This window comes from Notechis scutatus, chromosome 1 (genome assembly GCF_049901735.1).
Source record: "Notechis scutatus isolate UNSWTSFEM ecotype Mainland chromosome 1, rNotScu1.2, whole genome shotgun sequence".
NCBI classification, from domain to species: Eukaryota; Metazoa; Chordata; class Lepidosauria; order Squamata; family Elapidae; genus Notechis; species Notechis scutatus.
This window is the reverse complement of record NC_142009.1, coordinates 77,168,240-77,195,509: the sequence shown is the minus strand read 5'-3', so window position 1 is coordinate 77,195,509 and position 27,270 is coordinate 77,168,240. Positions and strand designations below refer to the sequence as shown.

The 27,270-nt window shown below is 41.3% G+C and overlaps 1 protein-coding gene and 1 long non-coding RNA gene across 5 annotated transcripts in view; one reads left to right on the top strand and one right to left on the bottom strand.

The window, feature by feature from the left end:
- LOC113417037 (uncharacterized) overlaps positions 1-10,320 on the top strand; it is a 65,831-nt gene extending 55,511 nt beyond the window's left edge. Inside the window, exons 3-4 of the long non-coding RNA XR_015750151.1 lie at positions 9,990-10,058; positions 10,293-10,320. This is a non-coding gene — a long non-coding RNA (uncharacterized LOC113417037). The remainder of the gene's footprint in view (positions 1-9,989; positions 10,059-10,292) is intronic.
- On the bottom strand, positions 779-21,043 carry DACT2 (dishevelled binding antagonist of beta catenin 2). Of its 4 annotated transcripts, XR_015750128.1 has the most exons (5): positions 20,409-21,043; positions 10,316-10,448; positions 7,608-7,892; positions 1,014-3,476; positions 779-900 (listed from the first exon to the last, which is right to left on the bottom strand). XR_015750128.1 is itself a non-coding variant. In XM_026675217.2 (4 exons), exons 1-4 carry the CDS (start codon positions 20,646-20,648, stop codon positions 1,660-1,662), a joined length of 2,475 nt encoding a protein of 824 aa, XP_026531002.2. In that variant the 5' UTR covers positions 20,649-21,043; the 3' UTR covers positions 779-1,659. The 4 variants fall into 4 exon arrangements, 2 of the variants coding, with proteins under 2 accessions (XP_026531002.2, XP_087824526.1); XR_015750129.1 differs by lacking the exon at positions 20,409-21,043 and having other exon boundaries at positions 7,608-7,999; positions 10,316-10,444; XM_026675217.2 differs by having other exon boundaries at positions 779-3,476.
- Positions 21,044-27,270: the final 6,227 nt, after the last annotated feature.

The following is a 27,270-nucleotide window of genomic DNA, read 5'->3' as shown; positions in this document are numbered from 1 at the left end:
AAGTATCCAATTCTGGCACTGTGTTTTATTCCCAGCTTTGTACCTGCCTCTTTGTTCCAAGTAATCATATATTTTTGCAGAAAATAAAAGTGTGTTGTTTCCGTATATGTGCTTTATTTCAAAGTAGTTCACCTACCCAAGGAAAAGGAAAAGCGGAATATTATAGTAACATCCTTGTGAAGGGTGAAAGTGAGGAGACAACTAGAAAGTGTGGTAGAGTTTTCTAACACAGGGCTCTCCAAACTTGGCAACTTTAAGACTTGTGGACTACAACTCCCAGAATTTCCTAGCCGCCAGTTCTAGCATACTAAGTGTTTTATATCTTATTAATGACCAATTGCACCCATTTTATGAATGGATAAACCTTATCCACAGTAAACATGGTGAGAAGTGCTTTAAAATCTTTCCACCAGTCAGAAAAAAAAAGCAGGGATATTAATCTTAACCTTATCACATCATCAGTTTGGGTACATTTGTCCATGCATTTTATCTGTGGATTATTGTTTATTATTATTATTATTTTGCTGCAGCACTAAATTCAAGCATAATCCTGAAATGCAGCACTTAACTTTTAGTAGTATTTTTCCTCTAAAAAGAATACAATCACACTGGGAACACATGTGGCCAGTTTAGGGAGTGATATGACTCATGTGGCACCCCATTCATTTCAACATATCTACTTAGAAAAAGCTTGGGTCACCAAAGTAACTCTGAACAGCCTCTGAACAAAATTAGAACAACCCCTGTTTTAAATAAAGCGAGACAGCTTTTTACCTTTGTAGATCATAACATTTATTGAGCCTGCAATAAATCTGAGCTGGTAATGTGCTGTGGCACAGTTTGGGGTGCAGTTTACCCAGTCCAGAAGATGCAAACATCTCAATATCAAAAGATGGTATTCTATATTGTAGAACAGGGGTCCCCAAACTTGGCAAATTTAAGATTTGTGGACTTCAACTCTCAGAATTCTGGGAGCTGAAGCCACAAGTCTTAAAATTGCCAAGTTTGGGGACCCCTGTTGTAGAACATTATTTAACCTTCTGAATTTAGAAATGGCCAAGAATCATATCCAAACCTTCCTCTGAGCCACGCACAACTCTCCGATCCCAGAAAACTGAAACGAACAGGCAAGTTTTACTGAATAAGCCATGTTGATCATGATTATTATTGTTCATTTTCTCAATCTGTATCTTGTCTTGCTGCTCATTAATATGGATGACCATGGGGAATGAGAAAATGAGAAGGTGGGCTTTTTTGACAATGAGCTCTTCTTCCAAGAAACACGTTGCAGTGCCATCTCTGGCAAGAAAGCAATCTTATACACGTAGACAAACACACCTGCCAACCTTGGGAAATCTCCCCCATGCATTATAGGCTATGCATTTTTCCCTCAATTCATCAGGACTTGGATGAATGGGACACATAATCTAAACATTTAGTAGCTATTAGAATGGAATGAAGTCAGGTAGGTATGAAGCCACAGAAACACACTTACAGAACAGAAAACAGTGTCATTTAGACAGGCATTAAACAAATGCAAAAAAACAACAACCCAACAATGATGACACCTTGACTTGAAATCTAGGATCCAAGAATCCTTTACAGTACCAATCTTCCTTGGCTTTGCAAATGGGGACACTGAACAATCTTCCTCTCCTTTTAAACCATAGTCATCACTTTCAGGGAAGTAGGCTGGAATCTCCTAATTTTCTTCTTGAGAGCCTTTGATGCTTTGATGCGGCAGAGTTTGGGCACTGGTGGATGAGGCTTGCCCAAGACTTGACCGGTGGCAGCGGCTGCCTGCTTGCCCGCAGATGTGGGCCAGATCATTTCATGCTCATGGATCTCATCAGCATAATCAAGAGTCAGGCTGCTGCCACTGCTGCTACTGCCTTCCTCTGAATCGCTGTCGCTGGATTCACTGTCTCCAAAGCGGTTGGTTGTATAGTCACTAATTTCTCCTTCACTGGTCTCTGCAATGGTGGAATGGAAAAGTGAGGCACATTCAGCGGAGTACTCTGAATGGTCAGACTCACTTTTGGCATAGGCCCCTGGATGAAGAGGGAGGGTCTTTTTGGACTCGGCTCTCATGGTTACAGTACGCAGAATCCCAGCTCTCCTTCCCTGTTTTGGTGGTCCCAAGGCAAGGCTGCTAGAAAGGCTGGACACTTGGGTTTTGGCTGAGATCTCCACGGTGGATTGCCATTTGCGCTGCTTTTTTTTAATCATTGGGTCAGAATAAGCTGCTTCAAGAGAATACATGGCATTAGCAGACGCTCTGCAGAGTTCAGACCTGGACAGTGTTTGAGGGACCCCAAATGGCACAGGATACAGGCTGGACTCGGAGCAAGATCTGCCGGTGCTTTCCCCTGCAAATGTAGGCCTCCGAATCAGATGCCTTCCCCTGAGCTGTCTCTGAGACAAACTCCACTCAAGAGGCAACTTGGCGGCAAGCTGGTGAACCCCACGTGGCTTCTCCACATAAAGCACCTGCCTGCCCGGCCTCAGCATCTTCTCACTATTCCTCCTCTTCATCTTCACAGGCTTCACCTTAGAATTGGCAAACCTGACTCGAACTTGATGGGACTCGGTAGGGACAAACTTGGCGTGAACCAACTCCTCCTGGGGGGCAGACTCGGGTTCTTCAGGCTTTATGGCTCTCGGAGATTTCTTGTGAGATTTTTTGGCTGAAGCAACCCACGTGTTTGGCAGGCTCAAGTTGGAATCATCAACTCCAAATGGTGAGCAGGATGAGCTGCGTTCCAGGCTGCTTCCCCCAGCCTCAGTGACCGGAGAGTCCCACACAGATGGCTTAGTAGGATAACAGCCACTCACAGCTGGTGAAGACTCTGTGTCAGCCAGCGAAGCTGTCTGCTCTACGTTCACACAATGCATGGTCTCCGGCTCTTTGGCACATTCCCCTTCAGGCATGTCCCTTGGTGGCTTCCCATCGCCTTTATTACAAGGCAGTGGGGCCCCCTGTTTTTCCAGCTGGCTGCTGCTGCTGCTGTTAATTTTCACTCCACCAGGACTGGGGATAATAATGAGTCTCTGGAGCATTGTGAGTGGCTGATTCTTTGCTGGACCTTTCTCACTGAACTCGGCAGGATAGCTGGCAGGATAGTTTCCTTTGCTGCGTGTTAGCTGCAGCAGTTTGTTGATATAACCCCCTGGCCTGAGTTCCATAAGTGGCCGAGTCTTAATCAAGCTGGGCCCCATGAAATGAGATGCACCTTTAAGTAAAGGGCGGCTCTCTGTTTCTGCCAAGGAGAAAAGGGGACTCTGTAAAGCAACTGCATGAAGGGGGCTAGGATAAGGATACACATCGTTCCCACTTTTAGAGACCAAATTGCTTTGGTATTTGGGGTCCATGCAATAAAATTGGACTTCTCCTCCTGAACCAAGCTGGGAAGAGGCCTTGAGGTCAGTGACTTTTGGAAATCCGGCATCCACCATGCTGAGTCTTTCAAGGTCACCTGAGGAGAAGACAGAATTCCACAAAAAGGTTAACAGAAAGTAACAACTTTGGTCTTTCCATTCCTTTTAAGTGAGCATCAATACAAAGCAATGACACGATGCTCCTTTTGATATCAATGAACTTTGTGCCTGACACAAAAGCAAAGTGTTATGTTGCATTCCATGTAAAAGATTCCTCCTTAGGTATGAAGCTCACGCCTGTTTTCCAGAAGACACCCAAGCATAGATGTTCCTCATTTGTGGCAAAGCCCATGTGGAATTCATTTGACAAACCATCCTGTCCCAGCTTCACTGCAGCACACACCAATATAAGCTTTCGCAGTGCAATTAATAAATTTGAATCTTTACAAAAATTAACACCCGTTCCTCAAAAATTCATTATTCCGCAGGAATAGTAATGATGGGATAAACCTGTATTCAAGATCTTCTAATGGCTGGTTCATCTTTTGCCATGCATACAGTATTATGTCTCTCTCAATACCAGAAAAATATGCAAATGTCTGAAATGACTCAACAAACAGCAAAAATATGGTATGGAAGTTCTAACAGAGTTTCTTCAATAGAGTTATAACTCTATTGGGTTATATATAAGCCTTGGGTGACTTGGAGAACCTTGTGCAGCACTAGAATTATTCTACAGTTTTCCTTGCGTAAATGAGTAGTGATCAGTAATAGATGAATAGGACCCTTCACTGAATCTACCTGAAATGGGTAAAGCACATAAGCACCCATTTTCATCCAATTTCTACACTGCCTTTCAGTCTGAGCAATGTCCTAAGGCTTAGAACATCTACACAGAGATCTACCTACAAAGATGGTTTCCCTGATACAGATGCTCATTCATAACCTGTGAACCAGATAGGGAGGGCAGGGTTGATGGGGTAGACCTGTTGCCCCTTCAATATACAGATTTTATTTATTTGTTTATTTTTTTAAAAAATTAACTTATTCAACTTAGACGCCTCCTAGCTCTAATCACTTCTGGGTGACTCATGGCATAAGAGAAAAATGACAAGTACAGAATCAAATTAAAACAGTAAAGATGGGGATGAATCAGGTCAGCAATAACAGACATATCATATTCTCAGCAAAGAGCTAGCTCAGATCTTGGGAGAAAAACTGGAATTTTAAGGTTCTTTCAGATGCCACCAATATGGAAACCCTCTAGATCTTACTCCAGAAGGCAGCTGCCATGTGGAGAAGACCTGGAATTTTCCAATCCTGTCAGATTAATCTAGCAGGCTGCTATCAGGCTCTCCTTCAAGTAACCAGGCCCAGTGCCAAGAAGGACTTTATGGGCCATAGCCAGAAGTTTGAACCACTTATGTCACGTGGGCATACTGAGCCATGGCCATCACTGTTTGTACTCCTGCATTCTTGAACAACTGCATGTTCCGAGTGATCTTCACAAGAAGCCCTATGTAGAGCACACTGCAGTAAACATACTGTGAGGTGACTAGGTTACCTTCCCAATCTAGGAAAAGGTTCAGTTGGCATATCAGATGAAGCTGTGCACTTTCCTGGCCATAATTGTCACCTGCTGATGGAGCTGCATATTTAGGAAGTCCACCAACTGCACACTATTCTTGAATAGGGAACTGTTATTCCGTTCAAGGTTAAAGTTGGAATCTGCTCAGATTTAGATGGTCCTGTGTCAGCCTCAATAGATCAGACCAGGAAATCAATTCTACCAAATAGCTAAATTTACTTTTATCAAGACTGGTGGCAATAAAATAAACTTGCAGATGTGATTGTGTTGTACCCCCTCCCCTGCTCTGTGAATTATGGAAGTATCTAAGTCTCTTCTGAATATTACCATTTTTTGTAGACTTTAATTATGTTTCACCCCTTGTCACTTTGATAAGGGAGATTGCATATCTCAAAGTAATCTTCTTTACTCTGTACAACCTAACATCCACCTTGGTCTTGGTAGGATTGAGTCTTGTATGGTTCCTCCTCCATCCACTCATATAGCCTCACTGGGCTGATTTTATACTGAACCCCAAACCAGAAAATAGCCTCACATAAAAGAATAGGAAGGGAGATTGAGAGTCAAACTCTGTAACGCCCCACAAGAGGGGCTTAGGGAATAACCTCTCCAACCAACATCCAGCAACCAGCCCAAAAGGAAGCAAAAAGCCCCTAAAATGCCCCCCCCAATATCTCACCCCTGGAGCTGTCCCAGAAGGATATCATAGTCAATGGTGTTGAAATCCATTGAGATATGAAGAAGAACAAGGATTGATGCAGCACGGTAGCATATCCATTCTGGTTCCACCATAGCTCATCTACAAACATGTTCAAGGCTGTCTCCATATGAATCCCAGTCTGACTGAAATGGCTCTAGATAGATAAACTGCTTCCTTCAGGGGTTTTATCAACTGTAGACCAACTATCTTCTCTACAGTCTTCCCTAAAAAAGAGTAGGTTGGAGACAGAACAATAGTTACCTAATTTTGAGGGGGGTCCAAGGGTTCTTGAGTAGGGAGCATACCACTGCCTCCTTCAGGACATGAGGCACAACACTACCACGTGGACCAACAGTATTTCACTTCCTTAGCATTTTCATAACCCAGCAGAGGCTGAACTGACAACACACAGAATCCTGACCGTTCTTCAGGTGTCACCAGTTCAAACTCCTCTCTGATCACACCACAGAACCAGCCTCTCAGTCGACAGTCCGAGTCACAGCAGATCGGAGCGACTTTCATTTGCCAGATAGTCACATCTCATTAGAATTAATCAAGCCAACTGCTTTCTTGACTTTCCTTACGCTCAAGATTGTGAAGCTCAAATTCCATTCTGGCACTAATCAAGGGGCGACGGAGGTAACCAAAGCAATATCTTCTGTGTTAACTATGTAAGTTTAAATGCTTTAGTTGATACAAGAAGCATGCCCAGATAGCTCCATTTCATGACAGTATTGGCCAATTTTGGAAGAAGTTTCTTGATATGGGCAGCAGCTGTATTATTTCTTTCACAAGAGCAAAATGGGTAAAAACTATACAGTAACTAATTAATTCCAGCTTGCTCTAACCAAGTAAGTTGGAAGGCTGAACTTAATAAAACAGAAATGTCTTCTTCTTGCTTTGCAACCTTTTTATTATTTCTGGCACTTTACTCAGTTCTAGTGAAACTGTGCCTTTAGGACCATTTACTTACATAGTGCAAACACTCTGATCTGAACAGCCCCTCCAACTTTATGTACTTCCTGCACAATCAGGGAGGTTTAAATGACCTCTAAAGTAGTTCAGAAGAAATGCAACTTTGTTCATCTCCAGTAGGTACACATATCTCACCAACATGTACCTCTTATCAGCAAGGAGTCAGCTATTCTCCTTGCATCTCAGACAGAATGTTTTAAAAATTCCTCCACTGTGATTGAAGTGGGCAGTGTGATTCTTAAATACAGTAGTACCTGCTGTTTCCAAGACATCGAGACAAAAGCGTCTTGGTGAAAAAGCAGAATTTACTTTTTAGTACTTAGATGGGAGACCACTTGGATATATAAGGACATGGTAAATGAGAGCAAGAATACACTCCCCCCCCCCCGCCCCCCAAAAAAATCCTGGAAAGGCAATGGCAAATCATGTCTATAAAATTGATCAGACTTAAGCTCAACTCAAAGCATTCTGCTTTGATGAAACTGGTTGAAGATTGAGAACTGCATTTCATGATATGAACACCACAGAAACATGTCAACAGTTTGCACTATGCAGTGTGGCTGCAGGCTTTGTTTATCTTTGTTGTTATTGAGTGGGGGATATTGAAGTTTCAAGGTCCTGGCCCAAACTGAAGACCAGGCAGTAATTCAGGAAGTGCACCATGCTGTTTCAAGAGAGGCCAAACTGATTAAAAATCTGTCTGATATAAACTGTTAAAAGCATAGAGACGTTAAGTGAGTTAAACCTCTCCATATTGCTATGTCCTATGTGAAAGATAACTTCCCACACTGTCCAATCCAGGACAGCTTCAGCAACATCCTTTTACTTCATTAGAATAAAAGATAAAATGACTACAGCCTCAATACAAAATAACACGTGCCTTAGCATCTTCATCAATAATAGCAAGGATAACAAGAAAGTTATTTCCCTTTCTATTCAAGATCTAAAGCACCTTTAGATACTTACCAGTAGAAACAGGCCTTGGTCTGGACTTGCTTGGCGTGCCTGAAACATCTAGGCAAGCTTTGCTTTGGCATCCATCACTGCTATGAGGTCCCTCCTGTTGGAACTGGTTGCGCACTGTGGTTTCATCTGCAGATTTGGGTCGGTAATCAAAGATGCTAAGATGGGTTTTGGAGAGCTGAGAACTTGGTAACAAACTGGCATGGGAGGAGGAAATGGATTCACTGAAGACAGATGTGCAGGAATTAGACAGAGAGCAGGAGCCACCATCACTCAGATCATAAAAACCTGATGAATCAAAAAAAATATTTCCTGGTTTACAGAGAACAAATAAACTGCATAGCAGAAGGTTCAGTTGGGGCACTTCCTTCTCTTCCATTTCACAGATGAGAGTACTGCGAGAGAAAAAAACCAGGTGCTTTCAGACAAAATTCCCGCTGTCCCTCATTCACAAAATTTTGCAATGGTGAGCTAGACATTCTGGTCTTATACTTCTAAGCCTCCTAATTTTTCTCACTGCTTCTGGCTTTTCTCATTAAAAATCTGTCAGTGAGGGAAAGTCTAAAGAGTTATGTTTTTGACTGGCAATGTCAAAACTGCCATACACGGGTGAGCAAGTTTTGAGGGAAGTTCCAGGAGATTGAAAAGCATTTTGAGCCTGTGCTCCAAAATGGGCAAAAGTAGAACCCATAGAAACGGTGTGAAAGTGAAATGAAAGATACAGCTAAAGCACAGAAACAAGATTTATTTTGTTATAGTTATATTAATTGTATTTATTTAATGAATTGAAAAAGACAGCTCCTCATCCATGGAAGGGTTTGCCTTTTCTATTTCCTCCCTATGCTCATTTTAAGCAGAATATAATTGTTATATGAACGATCATCATCTTAAAATCAATGCCATCTATTTCACAATTGTGCTAAAACCAATTCACATCGTAGACATTTAAAACCACAAAAAGCAAGAGAAGAACAGAAAAAAAAAGATTAGTTTGATGACAGAAGTATGAAAGACTTTGCTATGATACAACCACTGGCTTTTTGTCTCGGATGTCAGGAAAAAGAAATGAAGAAACAGACTGAAGGAAGAAAAAGACTGGAATGGGATGGGTGAAATTGAAAAGTTGATGGTTGGTGTGAGGAAGGTGGCAAGTCCAAGCACAAAGAAGTAACAATGGCATGAAGGTTGATAGCTTCAGAGAGAATGAAGACAAGACTGAATAGTGGTGATGGAGATAGGACTAATTTGAGTGATGTACCAATGGCAATTGGGAGATTTCAATATCACTGAAATTCAGCAACAACATTTGCATTTCTCTGGAGCTCTAAATGATCTTCCAGTAGGCTGCAGGTTGTGCACCTGTATTTTAATAACTTACTATTAAATGTTAATAGTCACTATCCATAATTATCCATGTCTATGGTCCTCAGAACAAATTTAGAGCCTCCAAAACTTCACTTTATTTTTTTTAATCTCTTTCCCACTTCACATAAAACAGATGTTTGGCAAGAATCTCAGTGAGTCAGTTCACACATATCACCCACAGTTTATAGTTAGAATGCCCACTTGTGTTTTATGACTTTTACAGGTTGCTTGCTGTCTCCCTTCCTGTGTGGGTAAAGACAATGAAATATCCATGGCTTGCTTCCTTAACTTTAATATGAGTAAAAAAAAAAAATCTTAACCATGGCTTTGTCCATCTGGAAGAAAAATAAAGCATGAAACCATTTATTTTTCAGTTTGCTTGTTTTCATACTTCTGAACAAATGAACCTATGATCAATCTACTTCATGCTTAGTTTGGCTTACAGAATCATGAAGGATTTATTAACCAGTCTCCTCCTGAGAAAGAACCAGAGGTCTCTTAAGCTTTGTTGTTTAATATAAAGAAGGAAGAGTTGCAAATGCAGTTACTGCCATTACTTCTAGCTGTGATCAGGATGGAGATAACAAATTCCTCGAAAGCAAATAGACTATCTACAATGTGCAAGTAGTTCTCAAACATTTGAAGAGTGGCCACAACTAAAAAAACCCTCTCACCACAAAATAGACTGAGAAGAATATTTATGGAAAGTTTATTTCCTCTTATAACATCCAGCTATATGCATAGCTGGAAAAATTATGGAAAACATTGTTCAACAGTTGTAAAGGGCACCAGGTTAGGCAAGATTGGTGCTCAAATGCAAAATATGCACAACAGCAATCCTGAGCATAGGATCCCACTTTTTGAAAGATGGTGGACTTCAAAGAGTCCAAATGCTAAAAAGAGAAACGTAGAAAATAAGCCACTTTTGTATATATACATATTGTAATAAATTACCATCTCGTCTTTCTTTCACTGTTTTTGCTATTGATTGATTATCAATCCATCTCTTTCACTTCCAAGCTGCAGCAAAGGGAAGGCAAGGGACAGAATGGTGCTAACGGAAGTGGAAGAGTTTGGATGAGTGAAGAAGTAAGCGTGAAGATCTCCTTTTGCCCTTCATTTGGTTAAACATGGTATCCCGCCAATAGCCAATTTTGTCACTTAATTTCAAGAGCACAATCAGCAGGGGCTAGAACAGGAAGCTCGGCAGACATATGGCAAGCTTGTTCCTTACCAATAAAGTTCCTTTATATGGATTACATTTTGTGTTGTCATTATTTTACGGTATTTGCCATTGTAAAAAAATAAAAATGTTCACAGCAGAAGAAAAAGAAAAATCCAATTACCTGAACTGGGCCTACTATCACTATCAAGATACTCAATGGAAGTCTTGCCAACATCCAACTTCAGTTCACTGATCTGCTGGTCCAATTGATCCAGGTGAGTTTTCAGTCCCATGTCTTGTCTTCTCAGCCGTGACTGTTCATAGGGGAAAGGGAAGATGTTCAGTTTCTATTGGCTCTGTAGGACCAACTCAATATTTCCATCTTTTAGGACTAATCTGATCTTTGACGAAATAGCACAAAGGCAGAACAAAATAGGAAGACTGGTAGCTTCTAGTCACAATATGTTGAATGGATTCTATGAGAGTTTAAATTGATGACGTTGGTGATAAAACTGAGGATGGAAGGCCCATGCAAACAATTCATATGAATATGTTTTGAAGTTCTGTCTGTAGAACCTCTACTTGTGTGGGTCTTTAACTAATAAGCCATTTTAGAAACTCAGGCACTTGTGGGAACCACCTTGGTGACAACCAAAATATCTGAAGCTGTACCCTGCTCAGAGTTAATCTGTCAAATGGGTGATACTTTTAAATTAGACAAACCAATAAATAAATAGGCTGCTTAAACTGGAGAGAGACATTCTTAAAATCCTCTGTGACATAGGGCAGAAGGATATCAAAATATTCTTTTTTCTCCTCTCTAAGCAATCTACTAATCCCAAATTAAGGGTTGTGTGGATTCTTCCTCATTCATGCACTTCAGTGTTCTTTCAGCTGCTAAGAAAGTGCAAAAGAAAGGCTTCCATTGATTTCAGAAAATTTGGAGAAAGCCCATAAAGTCACTCATTTTATATCCTTACAGTCAATAATACTTGCTTGATATATTTCTAGATGAAAAGCTTCCAGTATTGCCTTCTATGGAAGGCAAAACTATTTTAAGGCTTTTTTTTTTTTAAAGAAAATTTCCCTTTTCCAAAACAAAACAGATGTTCTATTCAAAATCCTGGATTTACATCAATAAAATTTTTAATAAACATGCTATCCCATGCTGTTGATTGGACTAGGAAAAGAACACACATTAGACTAGAGGTCTCTAATCCCGGGATCATGGTCCACTACTGGGCTGTGAGCTGTTCAAAACCGGGCAGCCCAAAATAGTGTGCGAATGCACCCACATCCTCCTTTCACAAGCAGCAGGTGAGCGCATGCATGTGTGCTCCATTTGTGAGTGCATCAGAGGTGGTTTATTCAGCAGGTTCTGATCAGTCCTGGAGAACTGGTAGCGGAAATTTTGAGTAGTTTGCAGAACTGGCAAACACCACCTCTGACTGGCCCCACCCCCATCTATTCTCTGCCTCCCGAGTCCCAGCTGATCGGCTGGGTCTTCTTTGGTTGCCCTGCACAGGACAACGGAGCTGAAAGCAGGTTAGTGGGGTGGGGAGGGAATGCAGATTTTGCAGTAACCTTCCCCTGCCACACCACCAGGTCACGTCACACCCACCAAGCCACACCCACAGAACTGGTAGTAAAAATTTTTGAATCCCACCACTGGCGGTGCATGTGTCTGCTTTCTCACCACTCACACCAAACCATCTCCTCTTTCCCATCTCCCCCACCATCCGCAAAGCCAGAAAGATCGAAGAACCCTGCTTTAGACTGTGAGTCTATGTATCATATGCCTAAATATTTATACCTTTAGCCTCTCAGTTCCACTACTGTAGAATTAATGATTGATGGAAATGATTGGCAATAAACTCAAGACATTTCAATCATTTGAAATTTCACTCATGTGCAAAGCAGCCGTAACATCTGGAACAGCAGTGGCTTGTTAGGAAGCACTTAATTTAACTCCCTCTTTCCTCTCTAATTTACTCCTCCACCCCCTACCAATCTTACAAATTTATCCAGCAAATATATCTTAGAAGCCTTGATGGGGAGGGGGAGGGAAGGAGACCCAAAGCTTCAGAACTTTGCACAGATTTTTAACAGATGAAATCCAGATTGCTTACATGGAGACAACCAATGTGGAAGGGGTGTGCAGACAAATAGGAAACTTCACCCTGCCCCCCAACTCAATATCCCAATCCTTGCAGGCACTTTCTTTCCTGCCTTGACTGGAAAATGGGTTCTATTGATGTCCACATGAATGTCAGAACAATATTTGCTGTGGCTTATCCTGACACTTACATGAGTAATAACCTCCATCTCTTCAGGCAGTCTGATAAAAGCTGAGTTCTTAATTGCAGTGGCCTTTCCTAGCAGAGCGCACTTAACGGGCTTCCAAAGTGTGTTTTGCTAAGCTGAGCAGCAGGATCATCTTCCATGGCCAGGTTCATTTGTTCAGCAAAAGCATTAGCTCTATGGATTCTCTGTTCAATAAGCAGTTTCCAAGATGATTTATACCGCTATTAGCAACCTCATACGTACTATTGTACAAGAGATGCGGTTTCCAGCAGGTTTCGTTAGGAGACCTAATCTAACAACGGCACCAATCACAACACAATCCATTCAAATACATAACCTTTATCGCTAGCATTCCAAACTAACACAACAACACTTTTTTTCTGCACTGCTCTTCTGATGTGCAAAGGAATGAAAGAGCTTTTGGCTTTACTGATTTCAGGAAGTAAGTAATTGAATTTTGTTTTCCTGGTTGGAATTAATTGCTTCATGATTAATGTTTTGCCAGCCAATCCCTCCCTTTGTGGTTTAATGGCAGGAAGGCCAGAAAGCACAGGATTCTCAGGTATTCAAGGATAATTTATTGTACCAGGATCTGTTTGCAATTTTACAGCACTTTTAACCAGTATGAAACTATTTACACTGGCCTTATAAACCCCTTCCTCTTTTCCAACTTTTCCTACCATCAGGCAGGCCTGGTGTGCTTCATCAGTGCTTAGTTGGCTTTATACTTCTCATCCGTTCCTGGTTTGTATTTCTTGTGCTCAAACTGCTTGTTTGAGACTAATTTTTTTTTCGATGATCCCAAAATACATTTGCTCCAGTAAAAATTGGGGGTGAGGCTCCTTACAAGGAATTGGAATTCCCATCAAGAGTCCCATAAATCAGCTATACTGGACTAATTCCTTCCAAAACAGTTCCCAACGTGGCCTTTTGTTGTAGTAAGTGGAGCTATATGAGTTGTAGGTCAACATGTTAAACACTCTGTACAGAGGGCTTCTGTAAGGCTTTCTTTTCCTTTAAGGTTTGACTTAATTAGAGCACCTTATGCTGTTAAGAGCTTGGAGTCTTCCAAATTGCTAGTTCATCTGGTTTTTTTGGGGGGAGGGAGACAGTATTAATTTTTTTAATATTGCCCAACTGTTGACCTCCAAGATACTTCTACCATAAAACACATGGAAGAGAGGCCCGCAAACAAAATTGCAAGAAATAAAATAACATTAGAAAATACATTTTCTGGTACTTTTATGTCAATCAAGATATTTTTATTTCTTTATAAATCCTTTCAAATTATAAGGCACTAAGCAAAAGATAAAAGAAATAGGCCTTTATATAAAAGCTTAGATTAGGACAGAGAAGCAGTCTAGTGAAAAAACAGAAATGGTGGGGACAAGTTCAAAGAAGAAGTATTACTTATAGCATTAGCAACTGATTTTAAAATATCAGCTGAGAAAAAAATATGCAGTAGACCAGGGCTGTCAAACTCGTGGCCCATGGCCCGGATGCCCCACATGCTGGCCCCGCCCACCCCCGGGTTAGTGAAAGGGAAAAAAGTTGCGACGCTTCACATGATATTGCCATCATGACACGTCATGTGATGCTGCCCTCATAACACGAGTTTGACACCCCTGCAGTAGACTATGAGAACTATGGTTTTTAAAAACCTAAAAAGGAAAAAAGAAAGTGTATTTCCTTAGAAACTTAGAAATATTTCTAATACAGACAATCCATTAAAAACTGAAGACATTTGACATTAGTTCCATTTTACCTTTTCTAGAGCACACGGCCAGCTCATTTAGGGTTAGATGGAATTTCAACCAGAATAACTGGTCCTTTCAGTACTGTAAAGTTTTGAAGCGCCTGCCAAAATCTATAGAGGCATAAGGATCTCAATGCTGAAAGGTTGGCCATTGTGCTCTCGCTATTGCCCAGAGGGCAAACAGATTTGACTTCCCTTCCTGCTCTTCTTGAATATTATCTGCTGTCTAGCAATCAGATTATTTCAGCTAAATTCCTATTTTTAACACTGTTGTTTCTCAAACAATGTTACTAGCAAGTGCTAGGTAAATTTTACAACTGTGGGGATGTCAGATGGCCAAGCAAAGACACTCAGCCCCTAATTCCAATGTAGAAAATGTGGTGAAGGTTACCAATACGGATGACTCATTTAGCTGGATATATTGTCTAATCTTGTGTTCTTTCAACATAAAGAGTGACTCTATTAAAATAAAGGCATGGTTATTGTGGTGAAACTAAATGCTTTTTGGTACATATAATGGGATTTGGTAACCATGTTCAGGAATGCAGCCTTAATTGTATTGCTTTTCTTCTTATGGAAAAGCAGAATGGAGACTAGACACACTTGAACTAGAACTGGGATGGCGAACCTATGGCACGTGTGCAGAGCCACTTCTGCCAGCATGTGAGAGGTCGCCCAGAAGAGCCCCACTGTGCATGCACGTGCGCCACCCGCTTGCTGATTGCGCGGGGGGCAGGGGTGCGCGGGAGACGCACGTGCATGCACAGGGGACATGGGGCCCCCTGCACGCATTGCCTTCTGGGTGCTGGCACGCAAGCGTGAGTGAGAGCGCACTCACGAGAGCGCAATTTTCAGCACAGAAGCCAAAAAAGTTTAGCCACCACTGAATTAGAAAGGCTACTTGTTTAGTGTTAAGAATAGGACTTTAGCTGAAATAATCTTAATGCTATTCAAGAAGAGAAGGGAAATCAAATCTGTTGTAATAGTCGGTCTCTTCGAACTGTGTGCGACAGGCTTCTAAGTTGTGCAGGACTCTATCACCTGTGCTTTCGGGAAAGATGTCTGCTGAACTTTGGGACTCTCCGATGCCTTAAACGATTGATAACTTTGATCAGTATGTCTTAAGATTGTTTGATAAAGTCTGTAAGTCAGTACGGTAGTTTCCTCTTTGTGTTCTTGGAGTAATATACTAATTTCTTTATTATTCATCAAATTTCTACACCACCCATTTCATCTAAGTGACTCTGGAAGGTTTTAAAAAAAACACCAAGTATTAAAAACAAAGTTAAAAAGGGTTTAGAAAGGTTTAATGTTTTAAAAAGGCAGAGGGAGTGCCCTCCAGACATCAACCATCCCCAAAGTTGCATGCTACTCTTACTCCCCCATGCCAGTTGGCAGAACCAGGCCATGACATTTCCAGAAGGCCAGGATAAGACCTGCCTCGCCTCTGGTGGCAAGATGTTCTACAGCAGGAGTCTCCAACCTTAGCAACTTTAAGACTTGTGGACTTCAACTCTCAGAATTCCTCAGCCAGCAAAGCTGGGAGTTGAAGTCCACAAGTCTTAAAGTTGCTAAGGTTGGAAAGCCCTGTTCTACAGAGCAGGGGAAATAGCAAAAAAGCTCTTTTTTCCTAGACTCTACCAGCTGAAATTCTTTAGCCAGTGACCTCCCTGGTTGAGCGGAACGGGTCAATGAAATAAATACAAGACAGTTCTCAGGCAGCCTAGTCCCATTCCATGAAGGGCTTTAATCATGATAAACAACACCTTGAACTGGATCCAGAAGCAAGCAAAACATTGGATTACTGATACATATAAAAAACTTTTTCAATAATGTGAAGTCTTTTCCTTGAACCCCTTTCTCAGCTAACTTTCTGCTCCATCTTCCTCAGCTAACCATCCATTTTCAAATCTTATGTACATGGAATGGATGAGCTATTATAAACCAAAGTACAGATATCAAATTGGAACCTCTGTTTTAGATAGAGGTCGTTGGGAGTTTGTATTATTAGCCCATCAGTATTGAGCAAGCAATAAATGCTTTAACTCTTATTTTCTTTGGTGTTAAATAAAACAGAGTGGGGTTATCGGTTAATATGATCAATGCCAGCTAATCAAAAGATTGGCAGTATATCTGTGCTGCCATTTTGACTCTAATCAAAACATGCTGGCTTCAAATCTTCCCAGGTGGGATTTAAGCATCTCATGAAGGTTAAAGTCAATTTTCACTCCCCAATGCCTTCTGATAAGCTACTCACTTGTAGTGAATACTTTTTGCATGTGTCACACCTAATGGATAATTAATGGCCATGTCTAACACCAATAAGGGGGGAGGGAACTGGGAGATCTGAATTAGCTCAATGCTTACTGAAGTGTGTAATTACCAAGATTGGAGAGAGTGAAGTCTATAACATTTTGATTGAATTCTCCTTCGGGAACAAATTCCATATTTTAAAAAGGAGAGAAACAGCAGAAGCAGTTGTTGCACAAATTCAATATATTCCACCTAAATAGGTAGGAACAGGGGAAGGGGTGTTTCTCTTCCAAATTGCAAAGTAGAGCAAATTAATTGCAATTTTAATTGCAAATTAAAAGGTTACAAAAGAAATATCTTCAGAGGTATTCAGACTATTATGTCACAAACCCCTGAAAATGATACTTATGAGAAAAAAAGGAAAGATATTTTCTAACATGAGATTCCATTCCATCCTATAGTTTATGTATGGAAAGAAGGGATAGGTGAGAACCCAAACCAGTTCAATAGACTAAGATAGCTGGGATATATGAATATAGGGCAACACCTCCTATTTGTGCATCTGTCTGAAGAACTAGTTGACTCTACCAATAATGCAAAGCACTTATTGTCGGTCCATTGCTTCCACTGTGGTAGCCCCAATAGATAGGAAACGCCACAAATAATACATAGCACTGTATACATAACACAGCAAGATATATATACTATAATACATAACACAGCATGATATATATTTATATTGTTTTGGTCATCAATTTATTAAGTAATCTTTCAGTATCCCTTATCATATGGTGATGATCATTATATTGAACAAAATTACTTGAAGTATAAATAATATATGTGAAGTGATGTGAAACTCTATACTAAAATAGTGTGTAAATACCATTTATAAAACAAAACTTGAAAATCTAACAATATTCCCATTCCTTTACTCTGTTGTGAAGTTTAAATATACAAATAAATTTTTCAAATAAGTAAACTTAAAGAAAAAAGAACTGAGAAACCTTACATGGTCTTGTTTATCTATTTGAAAGACCCAACAGCTGGGTGGGTTTGTTCCCATATTCTTGGTCTGACTCATTATTTTATTTGAAGCAAGATAAGGAGGTTGACACAAAGTGAATTTGATTGCTGACTGCTCTCTCAATAGTTCTAAATGTAACCCAAAACCTGCATGACAACACCTAAGGATAGACACTAATCCGTGTAAGATTATGCCTTTTCTCTACTCCATCCCACCCTCTTCCCCTCTGCATGCTCTAACATCTCAGAGATCCAGGGATTTTGACAACTTACTCACAAATTAAATTCTTAGCTAATATTAATAAAGGCATTTCCTGATTTTGATGACACAGCAGATACCTTCATTTGTTCTCTGATGAAAACGGCTTTGCTGCAGAATATCCCCATGTTCTCTTATGCTCTTGATCAAGTCTCTCCAATAAAAGTCATGGTCCAAGGCTATTTACACTTCTTTAGAATAAGAAATTATCTTTTCTTTCAAGGGATGAACCCGTCTGTTTAGAACTATCCAATATGATTGACAATACCTGCCCGCATTTTATATTCCAAATGGCTGAATATACTGGAGTTTTAGAATTTTGATATATCTAAAGGCAGCTCTCTGGAAAGGGCTGCATTAGAAATTATAGTCAAATTAAATTTAGATTACCCTGAATCCTTCTTAATATTTTAAAAATGTGCGGATTGTCGCTACACTGGAATAGTGTGTAGTACCTTCAAGGAATCAGAAATTGTGATAAATCTTCAGACAGCCTGCTAAAATGTGAGAGGTTATTTTTTCTAAAAAAATTTTTTAAAAGAGCAAAGGATGACGTTTGCATTTTAGCAGCTTGATGGCTGGTTTCAGTATGATGTGAACTGCTTCCTAATTTTTCCAATTATCGTAACACTCCATACTTCTTCAAATACCAAGATAGAAATACAATATATATATTGTACAAAATATGAACATCTGTTTGAAATGTCACTAAAAATGCATCCCAACATATAGTTATAATTATGCTAAGTAGGGAAAAAGTTGTCTACATGGAAAGACGTTGATTGCTGTTCCTGTGCATAAAATACCTTTATTTTATCAATAAAATATATATGGGTGGAAAGGAAGTAAAATAATATGTATATGTATTGAAAAAATGTGAGCATGATCTGGAATCATCCCAGTGGATTTTGTGCACCAGAATAAAATTTACTTAGAATGTGGAGTGAGAAATGAGCTTCATATTTGTTTTACACAGAAATCATACTTGGAATAACTAGAAAACAAGCAAACAAAAACCTCAAACTAAAACTGTAAACTGGATGGCTTTATAGTTCAATTTAAACGTATGGCTATGGAAGAAGAAATAAAAAAGATTGGGAATTGCCAAAACATCCCCCAAATAGAGATAATTTCTCCTCAGCCTCCTCTAATAAACCCAATGTAACCCTATAAATCATAATTTTCAGCAAGGCTTCACAAGGTAACTTTGTATATAAATCCCAATCAATTGCATTTACTTTTGAGTCAGCGTTCACAGGATGCTATTTGTTCTCAGATTTCAGACCTCTTGAGGTAATGGCATCAAATGAACAAAAGCTCTCTATTCCTACACCTCAGTTATGTATAAAAGGATGGCCGTGTCCTTTTCTTGAATGTTGCATCACAAAATTCACATTCACATTCCATTTTAGTCATGTCTGATTGCTCGATTACTTGGACTGTGAGCTTCTCCCCATTCAATACACTAGGACTTACTTGCAAATGCCCATGGAACTGCAGTCTGAAACTTTTTTTTTTTAAAGATACTGAATAATGGGTGGAGTAGATCAAAGGGGCAATTTAGCATCCAAGTCTACTTACCCATGGGTACTTTCTCACTGACATCAAGAGTCTGCAAGATCCAAGTCAAAACATGTAGCTAATGGAACCCTACTGCTATATTCAGATTCGGAGTTATTTCAATATTTTCCTGTTGCACAGAATTCACATTTGTGTTTAAAAATGCAACAGACAGGAAGCACATTGTGATGGATGACAATCTCACACTGTGGCTAAGTTGCTATACATTTACTTGGAAAAAATGCAATATTTAAAGACCTCTTAGATTCAGAAGGAAGATAAGAGGGACGCCCCAGGGTTGTTATAGGACTGCAATTTTAAGAGATTGGGTTCTTCTAATTTAAATAAATGCTCCCTTATCATAAATTATTACACTGGAGAATTTGAATATTCTTAACTTCAAATGCACACACACACACACACATATATGCTCCTTTTCTGAACATGTGAGAACATACCTTGTTGTTCTTTCAGAATGTACCAGAGATTACCATTAAAATAGGGTGTGTGTATGTGTGTGTAGATGTGCGTAGATTACATTACAGATAAATTCTATTTATATAGTAAAGATCTAACAGATAAAATCTATATAAGGAGATCAGGACAAAGATTGTGCAACTGGGCAGAGAGAGATTGCAGGTGGGGAGGAAACTTACTATTAAAAATTACTATTAGGAGGTAGGCTGTTAACAATAGCTCCCTCGAAATCCGTCTGGGCAAACAAGAATGAAAGATTTCCCTCCTCGTTCAGCCCAGACATAATGGATTTTCTAGCAGGGGCAATCCTTTTTTTTGTGTGTGTGTGTGGGGGGGAGGATCTACACATGGACACTTCGCATGGCAAGAGGCGGAATAGGGAGAGAGCTCCACACAACCAGGAGTAGCGAACAATGACCGACCAGGACCCCGCCGGCTTTCCGCCAGGCGGTCTCCCTCGAAAACGCTTGCCGGCTACAGAAGGTGCGCCCTTCCGCGCACGAAGCCTCTCTGCCTGCTTTGGCGCGCCTACCTGGCCAAAGAGCAGCCGAGCGGCGCGTGAGTCGTGGGGGCGCGTTGCAGGGCTCCCCCACCCCACGCACAAACCAAGGGCATTCCGTGACCCAGGAGCCTCTCCCTTACCAGTTGCTCCTTCAGGGCGGTGAGGGTGGCTTCCAAGCGCTGCTCCTTGTTCTGTGCCTGGCTCTCCTCCGTTGGGCGCTGCATGGCCAAAGCCTCGCTCACCAGCGCCCGCTGCTTTTCCCGCAGCACCTGGAGTTCCTGGAGGCCGGCTAGGGCGGCTTGCAATCTCTCGCTGACCCTGCAGCGGTCCCAGCCGCCGGGCCGCTGCTGCTGCTGCTGCTGCCGCCTCCCCGTGAGCATCTTTCCACGCCGCTCAAGCCACGGCCATGCCAGGCAACGCCGGGAACCTGCTGCTTTAGCGAAGAAGGGTCAGGAGCACCGCAAAGGCGGCGGGTAGCAGCAGCCGCCGCCGCCGCCTCCTCCTCCTCCTCTCGCTTCGCCCTCTCTCAGCCAGACGGAATGAAGCGGAGGAGCGGCCACTGCGGCTGGGGAGCGGGCGGAGGCGAGGCGAGGCTGCGGTTCAACGCCCTCTCCGACGCGGGGCAGCCCAGGGCCACCGCCGAGCCGAGGAGACAGAAAGCCGGCGAGGGCGAACCAACCGCGGGGCCGCCTCATTCATTCCTCCACACCCGCACTCCCATCCCCACCTCGCCGCGGAGTCCCCGCCCTCTGAAGGGGGAAGGTTCAACGAGAGGTCTGGCGATCCTGGAGAGAACCACTTTCTCAGGAGGGGCACGTGTGTGTGTGTGTGTGGGGGGGGTTATGTCTGCCCCTCCCCGCAAATTCCCCTCCCACCTCCCCCCCCCCGCCTCCAGTGAAGTCAGGCTGCAATTGAAGACACAGGCTCCATAAACCCTGATCCTCATTAGGGTCTTCAAGTGATGCTCGGTTCCTGGCGCGGCTACCTGGCTGCGTCCAAGTGCTTTTCTTTTTGCAGCAGCGAAGAAGTCCTTTTCTCCTCTTCCTGGATGTCTTTTTCAGCTTCCCGGCCTGGGGAATTCCGCAGGCATCTCTCTTCCACCTTTTCTCCAGGTGTATCCTTGCCTGGCTTCCGAACCCAGGGAAGGATGGGTCTGGCAGCTGCTAAGCTATATAGCTCCTAGATCCTCTTTCGGTCTTTCCTGGGAGGAGGGAGGAGCTGAATTCACAGGCGATGCCACCTCGGGTCTTGGGTCTGTTCTGCTGCCTGAGTGTATCCAGCATGCTTGCAACCTTTGAATCCAGCTCGAATGAGAGAACTGAATTTTAGGTAAAGTTCTACCCCGCCCCCCCAGGAATCAGTTGAAATTAAATTTGCCAGCCAAGCAGCAACTTATTCCATGGGAATTCAGCTGCAGCATGTAATACCTTTCCATAAGCTCCTGCTTATCTAGAAAACACCACAAATGATCCCTGATTGTACTGAGAGCACATGCGTACACACACACACACACACACACACACACACAGAGCGCACCAGTGGGTGTTTCAATCTGGATTTCCAAGTTCAAGGTCAGATGATCTACTGCCATGCTTCCCTATTTCCTTTCCTGAGGCAGCTGTCCTTGAAAAGAATCATCAGCTAAGACTTTTTCCTCACAAAAAGGGATGAGTTCAATATCAAGACCTTTAATATTATTTCCTAGAGGTAAAACAAGAACCCAAAGAGATTTATCCCACTGCATTGGTTCATCATTGCGGCTCATTGCAAAAAGACCTGGTGTTGTTGTTGTTTTTTAATAGGGAAGTACAGTCTGGTTCAAAAATGTTGCTTCAGTTTAGGCCAGTCTGGTGGTGATCTGTTTCCTGGTAGTGCTTTCCTTAGAGGAAAAAAAAAGGGAGTTGTTCCATTTTGAAAAAACAGTAAAGTGGGGCTCTGCACTTTGATGACTGCTTCAATGGGAAGAAACAAAGTCTTTTGGAGAGCATGTTCATGTGTGCAGAAGGCCCTTTTGTCATCTTGGACTGAATTAGCAAGCCTTCTCAAATCTTCAGCGTGGATCCAGGACAGCACTTTGATTTGGCACTTCCCTTCCAAGACATGTTCTGATTGATGCTTCATTAAACTGCCCTGATACTTGGTGAATGCCCACTATTGAGAAGGATTCTACCTCTGTGGTGGGATTCAAATTTTTTTTACTACCGGTTCTGTGGGCGTGGCTTGGTGGGCATGGCAGGGGAAAGATACTGTAAAATCTCCAGTCAGAGGTGGCATTTGCCGGTTCTCTGAACTACTCAAAATTTCCACTACCGGTTCTCCAGAACTGGTCAGAACCTGGTGAATATCACCTCTGTTCTATCGATATTTCATGTTCTTCTCCTTTTGCTACTTGTATTTTCCTACCCTACAATGAACGGTATGTGTGTTCTTCTCTCGGGGTGTGTTTTTTCTCTCCAACTGTTGCAGTAGATGGCAGACTAGGAAACTTACGTTATTGTTAGCGCTTTGAGTGCCAGACTGTATTTTTTTCCTCAAGTACCTGGCTGTTCAGATCACCAAATCAAATCACTATATTTTAGGATTTAAGGTTGGATGTTGCTTCTCCCAGGGGCAAGCAATAGTCTTGGAAGAGAAATTAGAAACATTACTCAAAAAAGGGAGTGTTGGAAGAATTATCCTTCTGGGTTCAGTTCCAAGTGGGGGAAAAGACACTGGAAACATGGAGGCTGTTTGGAAAGATGGTTTAATGGTGGACAGGATCACATGGCTTGGAGCTCCAAAGTGAAAAGGATGATCACATGCTTCAAGATGAAGGAAAAGAAGGAAGGGCTAAGATGCTAAGAGTCCCTTATATACCCTCTGTTGGGATTTGAATTGGAGCTTGTATTCTGATTGGTTGTCAGACTCCCATGGGGCCAAGCAGGGGCAACTCTTTAGCCTATCCTGAGTGCCAGGCTTGGTTGAGCCTTGCTGGATGATGATGATGTAATGAAAGGGTTTTGGGCAATTCCTATTACAGCTCTACCTGGAGATCTTTGTTATGTAAAATATTCTGGCCCAGGCCTTCATGGTCCACCCATTAACAAAGGTGGGGGTGAGCTTCTGCTTCTGAGGTGAGTTTCTGCTTCTGAGTTTCTACTCTTTTTAGGGGAAATATTCTGCCTTTTTAATATTTCCTAGGATATTTCATTTTTCTAGGAGAGGGGTGGGTGCTAACTTCCTACAGGAGAAAGGGGTGTCTTCTGACATTCACGTAAGGAATTTCACATACCTTTTTGAGAGATTATACATGCAATCTTTTCTACAGTAACATATAGCAAGGCAGAAATTATACCCCCTTTTTGAAGAAAGCCAAAAGACACCAGGGCTTTTTGAAATAGACTGCAATGGATAAGTGGTGGGATTGAATTTTTTTTTACTACCGATTCTGTGGGCATGGCTTGGTGGGTGTGGCAGGGAAAGGATACTGTAAAATCTCCAGTCAGAGGTGAAATTTGCCGATTCTCCAAACTACTCAAAATTTCCGCTACCAGCTCTCCAGAACTGGTCAGAACCTGCTGAATACCACCTCTGCCGTGGATTCAGCTTTAATTGTGCTTAGAGCAGACCCATTGAAATCAGGTAGACAAGAAAACCATTCCTATTTAGGTCTTATATATTTTTGTGGGTTTGGTATAAGCATGGCTATTGTTAGGGATATACACCCTAGCAGAACGTGCAACGGCAGTCTAGCAGACAGGCAGATATGTGTGACAAAACGTTGTAGTAGCTTACAATCAGTAAGACAGATACACTGTGCAAGTTAAATAGTTTTTATTCCAGCAAGAGTTATAGCATAGTCAAATAGTCCATATGTCATACACTAAGTTCAGTCAGTCCAGGGGTTAATCAGTTTGCAAAGTCCAGTGTTGAAAAAGAGTTCATTAAACTTACAATCAATCAGTCCAGTGATATATCTCTTTTGCAGTCAGAGATATGAAGAAAAATCAAACCCCTTTTCTTCTCTCAGCAAACAAGCAGTTTATCACCATCAATCCTTCATTGTCAGCAATCCAGTAAAAGCTGAGCAAACAGTGAGCTCTTTTGCTCCCTCTTATGGTGATTTTACAACCGCACCCAAAAACTTGGTTTACAGTTTAAAGTGATACCCTGTTTCTCCAACAATACGGCCTCCCCCAATAGGAAGTCCCAACATGTTTTATAGGCATGAAATGAAATTAAGCCCCTCCCCCCAAATTAAGGCCTATATTAAAACATGCAAAATGGGGGGGGATGGGGGGGGCTTGCCGTTAGGAAGTACTTTTGTTGCACACCCGGATATGGTGCTGCCTGCGTTGACCCCGATACGAAGAGCCCCACCAACGCCGAGGTCAACATCCAAGCCATCGCCGCCCGCCCGAAGATGCAAAGGGGGGGGAAATTAAGTCACCCCCGAAAAGACGGCCTAGCCATTTTTTCGGGGCTCAAAAAAAAATAAGACCCAGCCTTATTATATGAGAAACACGGTACATACACTTAAACTAACTAACATAGTTTATATATTATTTTTATCCAAACTAAGTTAGGTAAACAATGTTATCCCTAACAGCTATCAACTCACTGGGCAAGTACCATTGTTTGGAATGCATTGCTATATGTATACGTGGCCAAAAAAAAAGGAGTATCTCAATATCCAAGAGATATTTTTCTACCCACACAAAGTTATCTTTATCAGGTTCTAGTGAATTGTAGATACAGCTTGATGATTCCCCATTCCTGCCTTTCTTTGTTTTTGTATCTCACTGGGCCAAGAGCAAGGAACATCTTGCTTAGGTTTTATTTCAAGTTATTGTAAATAGCATACAACAGAGAAACAGTTTGGTGCAGCAGTTAAGATACTACGCTAGAAACTGGGAGGCTGTGAATTCTAGTTTTGGCCTTAGACAGAAAGCCAGCTTGGTGTCCTTGGGCCAGTCACTTTCTCTCAGCCCAAGGAAGCAAGCAATGGCAAACCATTTCTGAACATCTTGTCAAGAAAACTGCAAGGAGGTGTCCAGGCAGTTGCAAGAGTCAACATGGATTTTAAGGCACACACACATACACACACACACACACACACACACACACTCACGAGATGTTGTTCAAACATCACTTCTAGAGTTCCAATTCATTGATTCACTGAATTCATTCACTGAACACATTCAAAACCATAGAAATGGTGGTAGACTTTAGAAGAAACCCTCCCATACTACCACCTCTTACTATACTAGACAACACAATATCAACAGTAGAGACCTTCAAATTTCTAGGTTCTACTATATCACATGACCTAAAATGGACACCTAACATTAAAAACATCATCAAAAAAGCACAACAAAGAATGTTCTTTCTGCGCCAACTCAGAAAGCTCCAACTGCCCAAGGAGCTGCTGATACAGCTCTACAGAGGAATTATTGAGTCTATCATCTGCACCTCTATAACTGTTTGGTTTGGTTCTCTCAACCCAACAGGACAGACAGACTTCAGAGGATAATTAGGACTGCAGAAAAAACAATTACTACCCACCTGCCTTCAATCGAGGACCTGTATACTGCACGAGTCAAAAAGAGGGCTGTGAAAATATTTACAGACCCCTCACATCCTGGACATAAACTGTTTCAACTCCTTTCCTCAAAATGACGCTATAGAGCACTGCACTTCAGAACAACTAGACACAAGAACAGTTTTTTCCCAAAAGCCATCACTCTGCTAAACAAATAATTCCCTCACCACTGTTCAACTATTTACAAAGTGTGCACTACTATTACTGTTAATCTTCTCATCACTCCTTATCACCCATCCCCTCCTGCTTGTGATTGTAGGACTATAACTTTGTTGCTTGTATCCTTATGATTTATATTGACTGTTTCCTAGTATGATTTGATTGTTGATTGTACCCTATGACTATCATTAAGTGTTGTACATTATGATTCTTGATTCTTAACAAATGTATCTTTTCTTTATGTATACTGAGAGTATTTACACCAAAACAAATTCCTTGTGTGTCCAATCACACTTGGCCAATAAAGTATTCTATTCTATTCTATTCTATTCTATTCTATTCTATTCTATTCTATTCCATTCCATTCCATTCCATTCCATTCCATTCCATTCCATTCCATTCTATTCTATTCTATTGATCAACCGGGACAGTTAATGCAATGGTTTTGCAATGGTAATTAACCTCAAATTTGAGGGATGAGCTCATATGATGAGCTGGTCTTGTGAATCTAACAAAATTGCAACTTGGGTACCCAGAGGGTATATTCAATAATTCAATCAGACCGTTCTCATCCTGGTCATTCATATTTTGAATTGTTACCATCAGGGAGACGTTATAGGTGTCTTAAAATGAGGACTAATAGACTGAGAAACAGTTTCTTTTCCAAGGCAATAGTTGTCTTGAATCAAACAGTACATTTGTGATTTAGTCCTATATATAAAGTGGCATTTTTAAACTATCTAACTTAATATATGTTTTAAATAGGTTTTAGACTAGGTTTTGATTATGATTATGATGATTGTGATGAATATGATGAATATGATGATGATGATGATGATGATGATTTTAATTATTTTACTTTTTAAATTCTGTGTAGTGTGATTATGATGTGGTGTTTGGGGCACTGTGCTGGAGTAGCTTTCAAATTTCATTGTATTTTGAATGCAATGACAATAAAGGTATTCTATTCGAATTCTTCACCATGCAACAGAATGACCAGATATCTGGTTCATGGGCACAAGGATAATTTGAGCAATTTTTCCACTTGGAAATTATTTTTTGCAAAGGAGGTTACCTTTTGTATGAAAAAAGGGGATAATTTACTTAGTGAAGATGTATAGCTGAATGGATGGATTGTCTTGATTTAAGAACACAAGATTAATCCAAGATAGCATGAAAGCTTTATCTGGGAGAGATCACTTGTTGGCATCTATCTTCAAATTATCTGTTGATGTTGCAGTTAACTGAATGAGGACTTTTCT